The sequence below is a fragment of the Microtus ochrogaster genome, chromosome 4 (genome assembly GCF_000317375.1).
Source record: "Microtus ochrogaster isolate Prairie Vole_2 chromosome 4, MicOch1.0, whole genome shotgun sequence".
Classification (NCBI taxonomy): domain Eukaryota; kingdom Metazoa; phylum Chordata; class Mammalia; order Rodentia; family Cricetidae; genus Microtus; species Microtus ochrogaster.
In genome coordinates, this window is record NC_022011.1 from 1,035,325 (window position 1) to 1,054,912 (window position 19,588).

General features: G+C 41.3%; 1 protein-coding gene across 1 annotated transcript in view; it reads left to right on the forward strand.

Moving 5' to 3' along the window:
• Ttc29 (tetratricopeptide repeat domain 29) overlaps window positions 1-19,588 on the forward strand; it is a 225,708-nt gene that overhangs the window by 124,254 nt on the left and 81,866 nt on the right. Inside the window, exon 10 of the mRNA XM_005345375.3 lies at window positions 11,090-11,213. Within this exon, the coding sequence (XP_005345432.1) occupies window positions 11,090-11,213 (124 nt within the window). The remainder of the gene's footprint in view (window positions 1-11,089; window positions 11,214-19,588) is intronic.

The following is a 19,588-nucleotide window of genomic DNA, read 5'->3' on the forward strand; positions in this document are numbered from 1 at the left end:
TAATGGATAATTTTTCTAATGTGTTCTTGGATTCGGTTTGCCAATATTTTGTTGAGGATTTTTGCGTCGATATTCATGAGTGAGATTGGTCTATAATTCTCTTTCTTGGTTGAGCATATTTTATCTCTTTAAAGGAAATGGAAGGGGATCGCCATGTCTAGGGTAAGTGGTGTCTAAGGCCGTCAGCCGACCGTGTATGAAAGCTGTATAAGCTGGAAGCTCCTGAAATCCTTACAGGAATTTATATTATGCCTTCTCTGGGAAGCATGCCATTCTCTCAGATTTGGTGATATGGAGTTACCCTTTGGTGTTGCTCAAGCCAGACCTGGCGTGACATTGTCGGAGAGGTCTAGTAGTGGACAACCTATTTTCTGTCAGCGTAAACAATACACGCTGCATATGGATGTATACACATTTACAATGCCATCTCTTCCCTACTTGAAACAGCACCGAAGAGAAGAATCAGTTCTGAAAGAGCCACATGACACTATAAGACACTACACAAAAGTCAGCTGGGATTCATAGTGGAAAGCCAGCTGAGAGAGCACCAAGGAAATATTCTGTTATTGTGCTGATGGTTTGGGGAGAGATGGTTGAGATGGTTCAAGTGCATGCGCTTTCCTGATGGAATGTGCGTGCTTGTATGTTCTCATCTATGAATTCACTTACTGAAATGCGCAACTCTTCAACACAATATGGAAAACTACTTAAAAGAACCCAGAAAAAAGCTATACTGGCCACAGCTCTCCCCCTTCTGGGCTTGATTTGGGCCCATTGTAAATTTCCTCACACACTCAAGTTAAATGATTTTCTGGAAACTTTCCACAGTGAAGACCTTCAGATCAATACCAACAAAGTTTCCAGTGTGAAAATTACCTTTCTGTTAGAGCCAAAGATTAATTTTCTCTTGCGTGAGAGAAATGACACGCCCTAGTAATTTTCATAGATTCTCTAAAATGGAACAGCCAGGCTTCTGTGTGAAATTTGCTAAAAATGGCAAAAAAAAAAAAAAGACCACCAGAAACGTTTCTATTAATTCATGGAATTAAGAATAGCATTTTACATTTTCTCCTGCCACCGGTCCCATTTGCCTTATTACTTTCATCTATGGCCCACAAACTTGGTGGCACAATCAGCAAACCCCTCAGTGGCTGTCTCATCTCTGCCCTGGTTGATTTCTCCTCTCTGAGTAAATGATTAAGTTTTCATGCATTGGTTCAGCCAAAATCTATGTTCACTCAACCACGTCCTTTATTGATTACTTCTCCAGCAAACACTGGGCCGAGTGTGATCTACATAATTGGACAGTTGTCAGGGGACAGGGGCTTAACAGTCCTGTTTTCCCAGCTGGAAACGGGAATCACCTTGATACACAAATATTCTGCCCTCTTTCATACGCACTCTTTGGACCGAGGAGCCCTGGTCCTCAGGATATATGTCTTTAAGTCTCCGAGGGCTGGTTGAGTGAATTTAATGATTATACCATATAATCTGATGTTGAAGTTGCACCTGTGCACTGCGTATAGGAAAACTGGAATTAATATTTGTCTAACATTTAACCTTGTCTTTGAACTTCTATAAGTAATCGGTGGCCTTTCTCTAGGAAAAAAAATGTTTTTCCCCCTCCCAAGGACAAACTAGCTTTTAAATCTGTTGTTGCCGTCCACATTGGGCGCTCTTTCCACCCTGTATTGTTTATATTCCAGCCGCTGCACCGATAGCATGGATTGCGGGTAGAAGTGGAGCATATCACTCACAATGAGACGGCTTTCTCCAGCATCGCTTTAGAGAAGTCCTGGATAACTCTGGGAAATCTGTTGCATGTCGGGGGCTGGAGAGAAATTCAAAATATCCTGTGTGCACTGTATTTACACCATTTTGGCTTTTTTTTTCCCCTACCAAACTTCTTTTTGTACTACTGCTTGAGTATGGCATGAATTAACTATCCTCAGCAGGCCAAAGCTAATGTAAACTGCACTTCTGCCCAAAACACACACACTTTTGGAAGAGTGGTAAACACACATAAGCTCTGGGGAGTCTAAAATAGCTAAATACCAAGATGAATTTTCTCTGTGGTTTTAAAGTGATATGTAAAGATGTCTCCTTTTTTTCTGGGATATTAGAGTACAGAAAAGAGCTTGAAAAGTTAAAATCAGTTTGACAAAATATTCTTAGCCCTAAAAAAATTATATTTTATACTTCACTTTTATTTATTAGTAATTTAGTTATTGACTTATATGTTTTATTTATGTTCATTTTATTTATCAATATTTAATACTCAGTAAATTTGAATACTTTTATGTTTTTTGAAATTATAATATAGTTACATATTTTTTGTTTGTTTTTTGAGACAGGATTTCTCTGTGTAGCTTCAGAGTTTGTCCTAAAACTTGTTCTGTAGACTAGGCTGACCTCGAAGAGATCTTCCGGGCTCTGCCTCCTGAGTGCTGGGATTAAAGGCATGTACCATCTCTATCTGGCATAATTACATAACTTGACCTTCTTTTTCCTCCTCCTAAACCTTCTCATGTACCACCAAGCCCCTTGTTCTTTCATGTTCATACCCTTCTTTTATAATTGTTGTTACATATATATATGTGTGTGTGTGTATGTATATATGTGTGTGTGTGTGCGTGTGTATATATATATATATATATATATATATATATATATATATATCCTTAAGTACATAAATACAACCTGCTCAGTTTGTGTTAGCAATCGCAGACAAAGACATACAGGTAACTAAGAAGTGCTGAGAGCTGGAGAAATAGTCTTCCTTGGGGAAAAGCACAGCAATTGATTATCTAATACCAGGTGATCTTCCTGAAAATATATACATACAGACAAATATTTAAGTTAAAATAGCTAGTGCCCTTCTCCTTATATTTTAATCCGTGCTCCATGAGCAGCATAACTTTTCCAGAGAATTGACTCTGGAAAAGAAGTCATGGTTTTGGCAGGAAAAATGATGCATATGGAATTGTGAAAGGAAGTAATCACAACGCAGAAGAACACTAGCAGTGATGGCACACACCTTTAATTCTAGGACTCAGGAGGCAGAGACAGGCGTATCTTTGTGAGTTTGAGACCAGCCTGGCCTATAGAGTGAGCTCCAGGACAGCTAGGGCTGTTGCATAGATAAACTCTGTCTCAAAAAAACAAACAACAAACACCAGCTTTGGGAAACATGAAATTCCATTTTATTTCTGCTCTGTAGAGCATTAATTTACCAACAAGAAAGGAAGAAAGAACGGATTCAATAAGCTCTGGTAACCAGGGCTTCGTGTGTGTCTGCGCAGAGTCATCAGTGTACTACATCGTGGGAGTTTCACGTTGGCTACACTGAGTTTGTCTCTCATGTTAGACCGTCTCTAGCAGAGTTGTGGATGCTGTCCCCTGTTACTTCATTGACGTCATTGTTGAATCCCTGCCATGTACCCCGCTGCCTCATTTTCATAGCTTTCACCTCAGAGCTAATTATAATCTTGTTAAAAATGAAGAAATGGAAGTTTTCTCTAAGTCTATATGACTTTAATATTATCAATATTATCCATCCACGAGAACAGAAGAGGAACAAAAGGAGGATATCCAGCTATGTGTGTGACCTGACTCCTCCCAGGGTCCACCATCTGCCAGCTTTAAGAACAAACCAGTTGATAATATGAATGTCACCATCCAGAGCTAGAGACCCCATGCAAGATATATTAAGTTTTCATCCCATAACCTGTTTCGAGCACGTGCCCATAAACACTCCTCTGACATATCCTTGTTTCATATTCTTTTGAACCACCCAATAGCAGCACATCATTGCAGATTTGAAGGTATATTTACTCATTTGAAAGAGAAAAAAATAGAGTCACACTTAGAAAATAATTTGTTGTGGTGTTTGTTTGGGTTTTTTGTTTGTTTGTCGAGACAGGGCTTCTCTGTGTAGCCCTGGCAGTCCTGGAACTTGTTCTGTACACCAGGCTGGCTTTGAACTCACAAAGATCTACCTGCCTCTGTCTCCTGAATGCTGGGATTAAAAGCATATGCCACCCTACCCCCAGCCTTAGAAAACAGTTTTTGAAGAAGAAGAGAACGAGATGGAAAGAAAGAAAAGAAAAAAAGAGAAAAAAGGGAAAAAAGAAAAGGAAAGAAGAGAGAAGGAAGGAAGAAAGGAAGGACGAACAGAAAGGGAAAATCTCTACCCAGAATCCTAGTTCAGGACAAAATTCAGTAACTTATTTTCACCACCATGCTATGACAGAGTCAGCAGGGGCTGTCCCTGAGACTGACCGCTTGAAGGGAACGGCCCTCCTTATGCTAAGAGGAGCTGGGAATGGGAAAGGCAGACTGCAGTTTGGAGGAAAACCAGAACACCCCAGAAGAGAGATTTGCCAAACATGTGGACAGAGCAGGTCACACCAAGTGGCGTATGAGACACACTCAGGGTAACCATTCTTTGAAAGGCAGAGCAAGACAGTGAAGTGAGGGAGTCCCCGCTTGTTTGTCCCTGCTGTCGGCAGCTGAGCCCTGAAATAACCACTCAGAAACTGTATTAATTAAATTACTGCTTGGCCCATTAGCTCTGGTTTCTTATTGGCTAACTCTTACATATTAATTTAACTCATTTCTAGTAATCTGTGTATCTCCACATGGCTGTGGCTTACCGGGTAAAGTTCCAGCATCTATGTCTGGCGGGGCTTTACAGCTTCTCTTTTACCCTGCCTCCTTTCTCCCAGCATTCAGTTTAATTCCCCACCACAACCTCTATATCCTGCGCAGGCCCAAGACAGTTTCTTTATTAACCAATGGGATTCACAGTATACAAAGGGAAATCCCACATCACTGAAGGGAAGTCCAGAGAGAGGGAACCCTGGGCTCAATTTCAGAGTGAGATCCAGGGACAGAGTAAGGCACAGGTGAAAGCAGAGAGCAGATGTGGGGATGTGCAGAACACGGAAGGACAGACATCTGGAGGAAGAAGCTGGGGCTCATTCACAGTGCTGCCCCTAGCCTATGTGTTGGCCTAGGTGAGGGGAAGGAGGAAGTGGTGGTCTATGGTCTGGAAAGTACACTAAAGGTTACCTACAGTTCAAAACACAAGGGTGGCCACCTCTGTGTGTTACAGCTTATCTAACCTTGGTGAGAGCTTCAAGCTAGTCAGATATTGTGCTCATGAGATTTGATCTTAAGTTCCTTTGAACTGCCTTTTAAGACCATACTTACCCTTCAGACACCAGCCTTACTCTTACACTGACTGTCAGATGAATGTGTTCCAGGGTGTTAGTGACCATGTGCCAGGACAGTGGCTATCACAGTTCCATCTGCACAGTGATTTCTACTCTTAGCTCACGCAACTGATAGTGAATTCTGATGTCAGGACACCCCCTAGGCTGGCTTGCCTGTTTATTTAGAGACATGGTTTTATTTATCTCAATATGGCCTGGAACTCACAAGGATGAGCTTGAACTTCTGATGCCACCATCTCTACCTCCAGTACTAGGATGACACACATGGTTCATGAGTTGCTGGAGATCAAACCCAGGACTTGTGCTGACACACCCTTCCGGCTCAACTGTGTTCCCTTCTCATCAAGCACCCCAATGTGACTGAAAAGACATGAACTCCAAACACCCACGTGGCTGAGGCTCTCTCAGTTTCCTTGATGCTCAGCTCATGTGGACTGCGTCTTTCCTCTATCCAGCTTCCATCCATGTCTTCCTTCTAAAGTATCTGCATGGCCAGCACACGCCATGCACTTTGAGCATTCTGCTAGAACATGTGCAACTTTAGTGAGACCTGAAATTTCACTGCTGAGAGACACAAGGAAAGTACTCACTGTGCATACATGTGAGAGAGGTGGGGGGGGGGAGCTGACTGGTTTGCTCACTCACTCACTCACTCACTCACTCACTCACTCACTCACTCACTCACTCACTATGTAATTCTGGCTAGCCTCAAACTCAGATCCTTCCAAATTCTGGGATTAAAGGAGTGTACTGCCCATCTAACATCTTCACTTCTGATAAACATTTTAGAAACTTTTAAAGAGATTTATTGAGACAGTTCATAAAATGACATACAAATTCTCCCTTGAAATTCCACAGCTCAGTGATTTTTAATACCTTCACAGAATTATGTGCCCACGATTACCTTCTGATACCAAGAACTTTCCATTATCCCTGAAAGAACTCCTGTATGAATCACAAATAACCCTTCCTCCAGCTCTCTCAGCCTCTAGCAACCACTAGCCTTCTTTGTCTTTGTTGATTTGTATAAACAGTACAAAGTGAATACACAATACATAACTTCATGTCTAATTTTTTTCCTGCTATTTTCTTTTTTATAGACTTCGTTGTTTTTAATTGAGCTATATACATTTTCCCCACTCTCCTTCCTTCCTACCCCCTCCCATGCTCCCAATGTACTCAGGAGATCTTATCTTTTTCTCCTTTCTGACAAATCCATGCATGTTTCTCTTAAGGTCTTCTTTGTTATTTAGGTTCTCTGGGGTTGTGGACTATAGGGTGTTTTTCTCTGCTTTATGTCTAAAAGTCACTTATGAGTGAGTACATATTATATTTCTCTTTCTGGATCTGGGTCACCTTGCTTAGTATGGTTTTTTCTAGTTCCATCCATTTGCCTGCAAATTTTAAGATGTCATTATTTTTTTTACTCCATTGTGTAAATGTGCTATGTTTTCCTTATTTATTCTTCAGTTGGGGAGCATCTATGTTGTTTTCAAGTTCTGGCTATTATAAATGATGTTGCTGTGAACACAGTTGAGCAGATGTCCTTGTAGTATGATTGAACATCCTTTGGGTATATGCCCAAGAGTGGTATTGCTGGATCCTGAGGTAAGTTGATTCCCAATTTTCTGAGAAACTGCCATACTGATTTCCAGAGTGGTTGTACAATTTTGCATTTCCACCAGCAATGGAGGGATGTTTCCCTTACTCTACATCCTCTCCAACATAGACTGTTATTGGTGTTTTTGATCTTAGCCATTCTAACTGGTGTAAGATTGTATCTCAGAGTCATCTTGATTTGCATTTCCCTAATGGCTAAGAATGTTGAACATTTCCTTAAGTCTCTTTCAGCCATTTTAGATTCCTCAGTTGAGAGTGTGTGGATTGATATCTAGGTTTTCACTTCGCTTCCATGGTCTTCCTGTCTGGTTTTTTCTTTTTTTATTGATTTTTATGAGCTCTACATTTTTCTCTGCTCCCCTCCCTGCCTCTCCCCTCCCTTTAAACTCTCTCCCAAGGTCCACATGTTCCCAATTTACTCAGGAGATCTTGTCTTTTTCTACTTCCCATGTAGGCTAGTTCTTTCTTAGTGTCCTCATTGTTGTCTAAGTTCTCTGGGATTGTGATTTGTAGGCTAATTTTCTTTGCTTTAGGCTTAAAAGCCACTTATGAGTGAGTATATATAATAATTGTCTTTCTGTATCTGGGTTACCTCACTAAAAATAATGTCTCCTAGCTCCATCCATTTTCCTGCAAAATTCAAGATGTCATTATTTTTTTTCTGCTGTGTAGTACTCCATTGTGAAAATGTACCACATTTTCCTTATCCATTCTTCAGTCAAGAGGCATTTAGGTTGTTTCCAAGTTCTGCCTATGAAAAACAATGCTGCTATGAACATAGTTGAGCATATGTCCTTGTGACACGATTGAGCATCCTTTGGATATATACCAAAGTGGTATTACTGGGTCTCGGGGAAGGTTGTTTCCTAATTTTATGAGAAATTGCCACACTGATATCCAAAAGGGCTGTACCAGCTTGCACTCCCACCAGCAAAGCAGTAGTGTTCCCTTTACCCCACAACCTCTCTGGCATACGTTGTCATCAGAGCCATTTGTACAGGTATAAGATGGAATCTCAGAGTTGTTTTGATTCGCATTTCTCTGATAACTAATGATGTTGAACATTTCTTTAAGTGTCTTTCAGCCATTTTAGATTCCTTTGTTGAGAGTTCTCTGTTTAGGTCTGTACTCCAGTTTTTATTGGATTATTTGTTCTTTTGATGACCAATTTCTTGAGTTCTTTGTATATCTGTCTGAAGATCTTTTCCCATTCTGTAGGCTGTCATTTTGTCTTGTTGACCATGTCCTTTGCTTTACAGAAGCTTTTCAGTTTCAGGAGGTCCCATTTATTAATTGTTTTTCTCAGTGTCTGTGCTGCTGTCCTTTTCTTTACAGAAGCTTTTCAGTTTCAGGAGGTCCCATTTATTAATTGTTTCTCTCAGCGTCTGTGCTACTGGAGTTCTATTTAGAAAGTGGTCTCCTGTGCCAATGTGTTCAAGTGTACTTCCCACTTTCTCTTCAAAGAGGTTCAGTGTAGTGGGCTTTATGTTGAGGTCTTTAATCCATTTGGACTTGAGTTTCGTGCATGTTTATAGATATGTGTCTATTTTCATTCTTTTATATATTGATATCCAGTTATGCCAGCACCATTTGTTAAATATGCTTTCTTTTTCCATTTCATATTTTTTGCTCCTTTGTCAAAAATTAGGTGTTTGAAGGTGTGTGGATTAACATTTGTTTCTTCAATTCAGTTCCGTTGGTCCTTCTATCTATTTTTACGCCAATACCAGGCTGTTTTCAGTACTGTAGTTCTGTAGTATAGTTTGAAGTCATGGATTTGTGATGCCTCCATACATTCCTTTATTATACAGGACTATTTTGGCTATTCTGAGTTTTTTTAAATGCCTAACTAGCCGAAATATATCTCTATAAATCTAGAAAATCTAACTAGCATGACTACAAGCTTGACTATTAAAGATAACTCTCTATTAACCTATATTTCTTAATTATACATTACACTTTTAAATGAGCTACACAATCACAATACCTTAATCAAGATCAAAACTACATATACATATAACAAAATTGACTTTAAATTTGTATCAACAAACCAAGATCCACATCAATGTAAATCTCTATAGCATATCCTCCTTTAAATGTAAAAGAACATTTATAAACAATATTTGGGAATGTGGGTGTAGTTCTGTCCATACTGTTTCCTGCTGTCTGGGGGAGCTGTTAATCAGGTCTTTAATGGTGTATCCTGTGTGCTAGGTTCATCTCAGTCAGCAGTTGGGGGAAGTAATTTTTTGAGGGTGTTCATGGTGACCTTTCAGGGGGATGTGGTCTATCAAACCATATTTGTCTAGAAGCAATCCACAGGTTCTCATCTTCTGTGAAAATAAAAGAAGAACCTCTTTTCCAATACACCATATCCTTAGACCCAAATTCTGAAGTCATAATACCTTTATAATATACATGCTGATTTGCCTTAGCATCCCATACAATGAAATGTCTCCTTGTACTTCGCTTCTTCACAGTCAAAAAATTCAAAGAAAATACAATAATATACATAATCCAGACTCTCTGTGTATACTCCATCTTTACATGGCTTATTTTTCTTTACTCCTTTTAATCTATGACTATCTGTACTTTGTCTCTTTAAAGATTACCTTTTTAAGTATTAATTTCATTTTACGACTTTCTATATTTTTTTTCTTCTCTCTTCCAAGCCTACATACATTTATCTAACATTATGACCCATTTATAGGTCTTTTATGCCTGAATCTGTCCTATTGGAATCTGTAATTCTTTACTGTCCAGGAGCACTTCTTAAAATGCTAAGCACTTCTTAAAAACTTAAGTTGCTCCATTAGTAGGGGTAATATAGAACCACCTGTTTGTCTGTCCAGTCTAAAACTTAATCTGTGCTATTATTATGATAAATATGGTAGTTCCTGCTCAGCCTCTGCACAGTTCAGCATGGTGGAGCCTCTTGTGCCTCTGAGCCACATGCATTGCCACACTTCCAGGCACACAGTGAGTCCACATTTCCATAAAGCAAACCTTAGCACTTTACTCACAAACCCCATCCAAATGCTCCATCTCCAGCAAGAGACAGAGGTCATGCTAGCAGCATAGCCCAGAAAGCTGACATTTTAAAACTACCACTTTTTTCCTGCTGTGGCCAAGTCAGGAAAATCTCTCTTAAAGGAGCCAGTAAACAGCAAAAAGCTCTGTTGAGCTATATTTTTGTGTTTATAATTAAGCTCTCTCTCAGGTTTTTAAGTGGATTTAGTTCGTCACATTGGTGCCAATTGTTGGAGGAGGTCTACTTGTTCCTCCCAGCTGCCGAGCTAGCTTAGCCCCAAAATAACAACACAGAAACTATATTAATTGAAACACTGCTTGGCCCGTTAGCCCTAACTTCTTATTGGCCAACTCTTACATCTCAGTTTAACCCATTTCTATTAATCTGTGTATTGCCACATGGCAGTGGCTTACCAGGAAAGATTCAGCATGTCTGTCTGACTCTGGCGGCTTCATGGTGACTCTTCTACTCTGCCTTTCTTCCTCCCAGCATTCAGTTCTGTCTTTCCCACCTACCTAAGTTCTGTCCTATCCAAAGGCCAAGGCAGTTTCTTTATTCATTATCCAACGAAAGCAACACACAAACATAAGGAACTCCTATACCACCAGCTGGCATGCTGCTATGGATGGGAAACTCTCCTAAGTCCCCACCCTAGGTGAAGAACTACTAATGGCTGAGAAATGGGGGTTCAGTCTTCCCTAGAGACAAGACTTAGATAGGTTACCCAATCCTAAGTGGTCATCCCTAAAAATATAGAGATGAGCGATATTAGATGGACCTAACAGGCTATGTATGCATGTATGTGTGTGCATTGTGTGCATGTGTGTGTGTGTGTGTGTGTGTGTGTGTGTGTGTGTAAAACATTATTAAAGAGGAAGATGTTATGAATTTGGGAGGGAGTGGAGGGGACATGGAAGTAGTTGGAGTAGAGAAGGATAGGGTAGAAATGGTATATAGAATTAAAAAAACTAACTTAAGTTTTGAGTTTTAATTCATTGTATACCCAACAGAGATAAGCCATGTCTGGTCACCCACTGTGTGCTGTAAGTCTGACATCCTGAGCCACGTGTCTGCTAATGCACAGTGTGTGCTGAAAGTCTAACCATCTGACCAACACACCACACTTTTTACAGCAAAGACTCAAAATTCCTTCTTTTCACAATGATGAAATGTACACTAATGGTTTTCCATTTTATTCCAGCCAAGGACAGATGACAGAAGCAATTAAATACCTGGAAAAGGTTGTGAAAATCGCAAGGAACAACTTCCAAAGCCTCGACGTGATACGAGCAAGCACGATGCTTGGTGACATCTACAATGAAAAAGTGAGTTGTGTGTCCCTTTTTGTGGAAAAGCTTGCAGAGTTGGAAATCTCTTCTTGCTTTATGCTTGCTGACTCACTAGTCAGTGTGGAAAATGGCTGTGATTGTAGGATGTGGCACGGATGCGGGCAGGGGCAGAACTAGAAATGCCTCTTTCCTACTCATCTGGGGGGAGACACCCCACATCAGCAACCACTGCCATTCAGTATTCAAGGTGACTGGATGTAGGGAGCAAGGCAAAGATTTAAATGCAGGGGCACTTTGTGATAACTATTGAGTCTTCCCGGCTTACTCTGACATTCCTCTCTCGGTCCAAATTCTTATTTCTTTTTAATCCAGTTGGGAGGCCTACCAGGCAAAGAAATGAAAATCCTAAGAATGACTCCGCAGGGAATTTAGAGTGTGGTTTTCACAGCATCCCAGGAGCCGAGATTAGTAAATGCACAGTTGTAATCCCAGTTTTACTGTCTTCGGCTGCCCAGGGTCTCCGTTAGAAATTGTATGGGAGAAGCCTGCTTCTCCGGTTATAATTGCTGTTTTGATCATGAATCAGATCCATCATTTTTTAGGGTAATTATATTCTCCAACTGTGTTCATACACTCTGTGCTAATCTGAGTGCTCGGTGATTGAAAGCACTACCGTGGAGCCCACTGTTCGGGTGACAAGCCCAGCTCCTTCACTCGTAAGATCTGGGACCTGCGACAAGTTATTTACACTTCTAGGTGCTTTGACTTTCGCATCTCGTGGAGTTAATGTAAGGATTAAATTAAATGGCATGAAAGCAGAAGGGCAACTCTGGAAGAAAGAACCCTGAGAGGATAGGGAAGGAGGGCCACGGAGGGGGCAGTAATCAAGAACAGGGTGCCATGGTATATGCATATGAAAGTGTCATAAGGAAACCCAGGATTTATATACCAACTGAAATGTTAATTTTTTAAAAATCAACCCCAGGGGACTTGAGAGCAGGCTCAATGGTTAAGAGTCCTTGCCACTCTTGAAGAAGACTTTTGCCACCAAGCACACACACCTGGCAGCTCACAACTACCTACAACTCCAGCTCCATGGGGCCTGACACCATCTTCTGACCTATGCGGGCACATACATGCAGGAGATACACATAAACTCAGGTAGTTATGCGCGCGTGTGCGCACACACACACACACACACACACACACACACACGGCAAATAAATACTGGACCGGATTGGGGAAATGGCGAAGTCATTAAAGTATCTGTTTTGCAAGCACGGAGACCTGATTTCAGATCCCCAGCACCCGTGTGGGAAACAGTGTGTAGTGCATGCTTATAACCCCAGTGATGCGAGGGCGGGGCCAGTGGGCCAATGGCGTGCACTGGCCAGCCATGCTAGCCAAATCAGTGAGCCCAGGCTCAATGAGAGAGACCCTGACTCAAAAAAAACAAAAACAACAACAACAAAAAAAACCAACATAGTAAACACTTGAGGGAGAAACTAGACATTGGCTATTGGCATCCATACATATGTACATACACAAGCATGTATACATACATGAGCAGGTACACAATCCATATGAACACAAACATGCACTCCATGCAATGTAAATGCTGAGGAGAAAAGGAGTTGGCCTTGGGCTAACCCTGTGTCTCAGGCTCCGGCTCTGCTACTACTCTATGATGTCTGCTGTCTTCTGTCCCAGAGCCTCTGGGAGTCTGTCCCACTCCAAGTCTCCTAGATTCAAAGTAGTTGTAACAGTCCAATCCACACTCTTAACCACTGCCATAATTTTTAGTAAAATGAGTTTCAAATGAATACAAATTCATGAACGTGATGTTTTGTTCCGTTTCTGCTCTGAGGAAAATTTCTACCAGCAAGTCCTGGCCTCCCTCCCATTCCTCTCGGCTACCTGTGGCTCCCCTAGCTCCTTTGCTCTCCACAGGAGAAGTGACTCTAAAGGGAATTTATAGTGGGTTTCTCAAATCACAAAGCCACCAGGATTAGTCAATGTGCTGCCAGTGACGCCATTTCTTTCCTTGCCCAGAGACTGCTGTTGAGACCCTGGGGAAGGGGCTCACAGTCTGAAGGCCTCCTGTCCCCTTGGTTTCCCACTTCACCTCCTTCACCTCTCCCCTGCTTTCCTGCCTTCTCCTTCGGGGCCTTCCATCCTTGCCCTCACCTTGGCTCACCCCCACTCCATTTCTCCTTTTTCTACCTTCCATATCTGTCCCCAAGGACCTTCTCTTATGCTTCACCTGCCGTTTCTAACTCCTGGATCACTTCTGCTCTGTTGATCCCCAAAATGGGGTTCTGTTTAATTGTCAAGATAAAGCGGTAGTGCACAGCCATGCCAAGACTACTCTAGAGAAGCTTGCGTCAAAGAGGGGACTGCACCCCACACTAGCTGAATTGACAACTGACTCCTTAAAAGGATGACTCTTCAGAAATACAGCAAAACACACATAGCTACGGCTTTCCTATTCTACCAAACAACACACTGAACACCTATATTCCACATGACAGCAATGCCGAGGGTCCACCTGTTTCCCTCATGACCGAAAGATAAGAAAAATGAGACAAACAGAAATACTATCTTTATGCTTTCATTTTCTCAAGTTTTGTCAAGTGTTTTTAATGTCACTAGTGTTATTTATTTTCTGGTGCTTGATTCTTTTTTTTTAGATTTATTTATTTGTTATTAAGTATACAGTGTTTTGCCTACATGTATGTCTGCAGGCCAGAAGAGGGCATCAGATCTCATTACAGATGGTTGTGGGCTACCATGTGGTTGCTGGGAATTGAACTCAGGACCTCTGGAAGAGCAGCCAGTGCTCTTAACCACTGAGCCATCTCTCCAGCACCTGGTGTTTGATTCTTAAACAGTTTAACTTGCAAATACTATAACAACTAAAAGTTAATTTTTGCCCATTTATCCTCATTATAAAATTTCTAGGATTCTGTACATTCATTTCATCTTTTGAGCCGGGCAGTGGTGGCGCATACCTTTAATCCCAGCACTCGAGAGGCAGAGACAGGCCGATCTCTGTGAGTTCGAGACCAGCCTGGTCTACAGAGCTAGTTCCAGGACAGGCTCCAAAGCCACAGAGAAACCCTGTCTCGAAAAAAAAAAAATTCATCTTTTTATATATGTGTACTTATATGTGCTTTATATATATGTATATAGTTTATTCAGAGAGATAGACAGACAGACAGACTGACGGATGATGGGTGGGTGGTGGGTGGATGAATAGATAGATAGATAGATAGATAGATAGATAGATAGATAGATAGATAAGCAGGTAGACAGACAGATAGACACTATATTACTTTTCTGCTGTTGTGATAAACGCCATGACCAAGGTAGTTTATAGAAGGAAGGGTTTGTGTGGGGTTATGGTTCCAGAGGTATATGAGTCTGCTGCCATCATGGTGGGAGGCATGGCAGCAGATTTGTGTGGTAGCTAGATCAGAAGGTCGAGAGCTCATGTACGAGACCAAAAGCAGGAAGCACAGAGCAAACTAAGAATTGTATCTGAGTAAAGACTCAGCAAACTGCGTCCTTGAACACTCAAAACCCAACCATGGTGATGCACTCCCTCTATCGAGGCCACAGCTCCCAAGCCTCCTAAACAGCAGCACCCACTAGGAACTAAGCATCCTGAGCCAATGCTGGGGCATTCTCATTCACACCACCAGTGAAAGACAGACAGACGGATGGTTCAAACACATAAGTTGATACAATACTTTGGTAAATAGTCTTAATGACAATGACAAATAATATAACACTGAGCACATAATTTTATAAGCACGTGCACTTCAAAACAAAGCTTGGTCTGCTTCTCAAATTGTTAAAGTTACATTTAATCTTTTCTCATGCCACTCTTCACACTGTCGTCATTTCAAAGCGTTCTGCTGGCCATGGCTCAGGCTATCTTAAATTTGCCCCATCATTCCTTCTCGGGAGTGATGCTTCTCAGTGCAGTTTGAAAGGTAGTAGTTCTAACAAAGGAGATTAATTAGAACTGAGTGATGGTTGCTATTTTAATTTTCTCTAAATTCTGCAGAATCTCTTTCTATGAAAACATTGACAATAAATAACTTAATACCTCTACACTTGGTGCCTGCGGACAGTTCACAATTATTTTAAGTGCTGCTATACTAGTTACACAGCTGAATAAACCCATAAGTTACTTATGAAAGTAGGAATTAATGCCTCTCTGGAAGGAGAGTATAGCAAGGCAAAGAGGATATACCCTGGGTTTTGTCCACCTGGTTTTGAAATGTGCCCAGTTGATAATTAATTAAGACATTGGGTGAGTTAGTTCCCAGTTTCCTCACCCCGTTGGCAGTAACGAGAAAACTTAACACTAGAGGCAAGCACCTGTACCTGCCATGACATCTGAGCAGCCCTCATAAGCGATTTTCTTCATATTTAAGACATCTATTAGAAAACCGTACTTAAAATGTTAGGATAATGTTATTATACTTGTTAGTAAATGTTATTATACTTGAATTGAAATGTTTTAAAATTTTGAATTTTCATACAAACCTTAAAATGCTAAGTGATTAAATGTTTCCTGCAATGTTGGTTATTCATTGAGTAACCAGAGTGTGGCCGATATTCAGGGAATGTCTAGGGGTGTATGAAGGGTGGCGGAGAGGTGGCTTACTGGAGGAGCACACACGGCTCTCCCAGAGAACATTAATTAGGTCCCATAGCCAGCTAGCAGACACCTGCAATTCCGACTCCAGGGAGATCCCGTGCCTCTGGCATCTGCACTCATTTGCAGTTCCATACATCCACATCCACCCCACATCTACAGACACACACACACACACACACACACACACACACACACACACACACACACACACGCTGGATTGGACATCATAAGATAAGCATGGAGCACATGATAGAGTTCCCATTGCACACTGAGTACATAATCACTGTCTGTTCCTTGATATATCAAGCTCCTCCCTCTTCCTCAAGCCCAGATTCACAGCCCTTTGGCTGTTTGACATACTCACCCCGATCTCTTTAGATATAAACTATTACTGCTAAGCCAATTCATCTTCTCTCCCTTCAATTCTACTTCTCTGCCAAATTCACAACTCCAAATCCTCGCCCTCCCCCCCCCCAAGCTTCTAGCCTTGAGCATCCATCCATTTGCTCACTTTGCACCTGCACCAGATCCCTAGTAGGCACGACAAACATAATGATAAACACCACTTTATCCATCATTCCCGTTGTTCAAAGTCCGCCAGCCATTTTCGCCCATCCCAGATACGCCCTCTCCAGTAAGCCTGTCCACGGCAGAAGGCACAAGCTACGTCCTCACCCTGTCCTGATCTATGAGTCGGCCTCACCTGACCTCTGACCTCTCCTTCACCAACTCCACCACAGCCAGACTTCTCAATAGTTCTCACACATTCAAAGCTAGTTCTGACTGAGCGTGGGAGCCTCAGCTGGAAGGTTCTCCCTGGACTGTTCTCCAGTCTCAGTTTTACATTCTTGCCATTTGGAACTCTGTAGTTCCATGTGCTGCTGGTATCTACCCTTGGTGGCCAAAACAAAAGTGACCACTGGGAAACTTCATCACTGCTGTATTTTAATAGTCTGTGCTGTGTTTGTTGCATGGTTTTCTCGCCTGCCTTGCTTTCTTGCTGTTGCTCTGTTGGCTAGAACATAACTTTTGTGAGAGCCAAGACCCTGTCTGCAGTCCCTGCCTAAGAAATGAGCCTGACGCACTTCGGAAGCCGAAGGGCGTCAGTCCACTGACCTCATTTGGGAACCAACGTCACACCACTTGAGAAAGCACTGTCACTTCTGAAATCCCACACTCTTTCGGTTTCCTAAAGTATCCTGTCACTTAGAAAACTTGTCCCGAATCCTTAAAAACAAATCGGACGTGGCTGCCACTCATCAGTCTTGCACCTGTGAGACCCTTGTGCTATGTTTTTTGTCAGTTTGACACAGCTAGGGCCATCTGGGAAGAGGGAACCTTAATTTCTCCTCAGATTGGCATGTAGGCGAGTCTGTGTGGTTGGGGTCGGGGAGCCCACCTGTCCGTGGATGGGGCTACCCCTGGGTAGGCTCAGTGAGACATGAGCAACAGTACATAGAGTTCCTTCCTGTCCTCTGCTTCAGTTCCTGACTGGAGTTCCCACCCTGGCTTCCCTTCATGATAAGCTGTAAGCTGTAAGGGAAAATAAATGCTTTTCTCCCCGAGTTGTTTTGGTCACAGCATTTAATCAGAGCAATAGCCACAAGCAGGACAGCTCCCTACCGGCTGCCGTATCTCCTCCTTTCTGCCTTCATATTGCTGGGGCCGCTGGTGTTAATGGTATTGTCAGCAACAAGTTTCAAAGTATAACACTGTGAGACAGAAGTTACAGGGCAAAATTATCATTTTGAAAAATACTGGAATTGGCATATTCTGTGATTATAGTATTGCTTTTATTATTTAAATTAGTGCATCTTAAAAATAGTCTTTATCTTAGTTAGCCTTTTATTATAAAATCTGGGGGGAAGGGATGTCCCATGCCACTCTCTAGATGTGATCTTTTGATAGAATGTTAATTGAAAATATATAATTACTACAAAGTGACCAAAGGGCAGTGTTTTAAGGGAGATCTTCCTTTTATGAGATCTCTTATTCCCTGTTAAGATCAAAAATAATCACAGTTCAAAATATGGTCATTCTTATGTGAAAATAGCAGGAAAAGGCCAATGAGATGGGTCTGTGGATCAGAGCACTTGCCACACAGCCTGGTGACATGGATGTGATCCTTCAAACCCATGGGGGAGGAAAATTGGTTCTTGAATATTGTCCTCTGACCTCTCCAAGTGTGCCATGGAATGTGCAAGCCCATACTCACACACAAGCACATCACACACGGACACACACATCATACGGGCACACACACACACACAGACACACACACAGACACACACACACACACACACTCGCAGAGAGAGAGAGAGAGAGAGAGAGAGAGAGAGAGAGATTATTTACCCTTAGAAAACACCCATTTTTTTTTTTACTTTTCTTGTGAGAGCTGTAAGAAACAGAATACACATGAAAATTCTATTATGAGCTTTTTTTCATTATCTATGATGTCACTGAGATCGTACCCTGGAACTGTCAGAGATTTCAGAGCACTGGTTGGGGTTACCTTCTCATGGATGAATTAATGAATATATAATTTGCTGCACGGCTTCAAGTTTATATTTAAGATTGTCAGAACCGATTTCTAGAATAATTAGAAATTTATAATAGAGATGACTTGGAAACAAAGATGAATTTTAGAAGTTTATACAGAATTTGAGGAGAGATTACATTTACGTAGTAAACTTTTTTTAAGGATTAAGAATGTGAAAATACGATAGATTAGTATCATTCCCAAAAGGTATGTTAAAAAAAGATAGTATCTGAAAAGAACAACTATTGTGTTTACTTGACTGTGTGTTAGAGACATCTTCATTGTAGTTTATGACAGTTGTTTGTGGTTAGTTTGAAGGGATTTTCCTGTTTTAGGCAGAAAAAGCACTTGGCTTCAATAAGGCCCAATCAGCATTTTAGGTGGTACTGCATCCTCTAAAGTCAAGCCACCTGTCCCTCTTTCTCTTGGTGCTGAGTTCACTGGTGCCATGCAGGCTCACTGGTGCCATGCAGGCTCACGACTCAGCAGATGAATGACAGTTCATCTTAACCTATATCGGTAAATCATCCTGGAAATTTAAATATGTGCCCATTTGTTTATAGCTCTTGATTTACCAGATTCAAACTCCCAACCTAATCAATAAACAACCCGAAACTCAGAAATATAACTGGAGCAATTAGATGCTTCAATTTCTGTTTTTTTAAACAAGGCTATCCTTGACCAAATTGTGCTTTTTGTGTGTAGTTTTCCTTTCTCATTGGTATCTATCAAGGATGTCTGTATTTTCATTATCTTTAATATATATATAATATTATTATATTATATATAATAATAATAATATATGTCACAGTTCTCAATCATATATAATTGGAACAGATACCACCTTTCATTTGTTTTAATTAAATAATCTTTTCTGATTATAAACCTTTTTATGATTAAAAAAGAATTGCTTACAGCATCAAATAATAACTATTACTTATACAATATGAAGGTGCTTCCCGTCAACGAGCAAATTTGGTAGAAGGAATTCTTTGACTAGGGAGTACACATAGACTGCCCTATGGACAGGACGTGCAGTGCTGCATTGCTGCACGGGAGAGGAAGCGCTCATCACGCTGTCAGGTATCTCTTATTCAATCAGTGTGACCACTCATGCAACTGCTACTACACAGAGGGCCTCGGAGCTGAAGCTTCACCCCATCTGTGCAGGTGTGCCCACCCCATCTGTGCAGGTGTGCC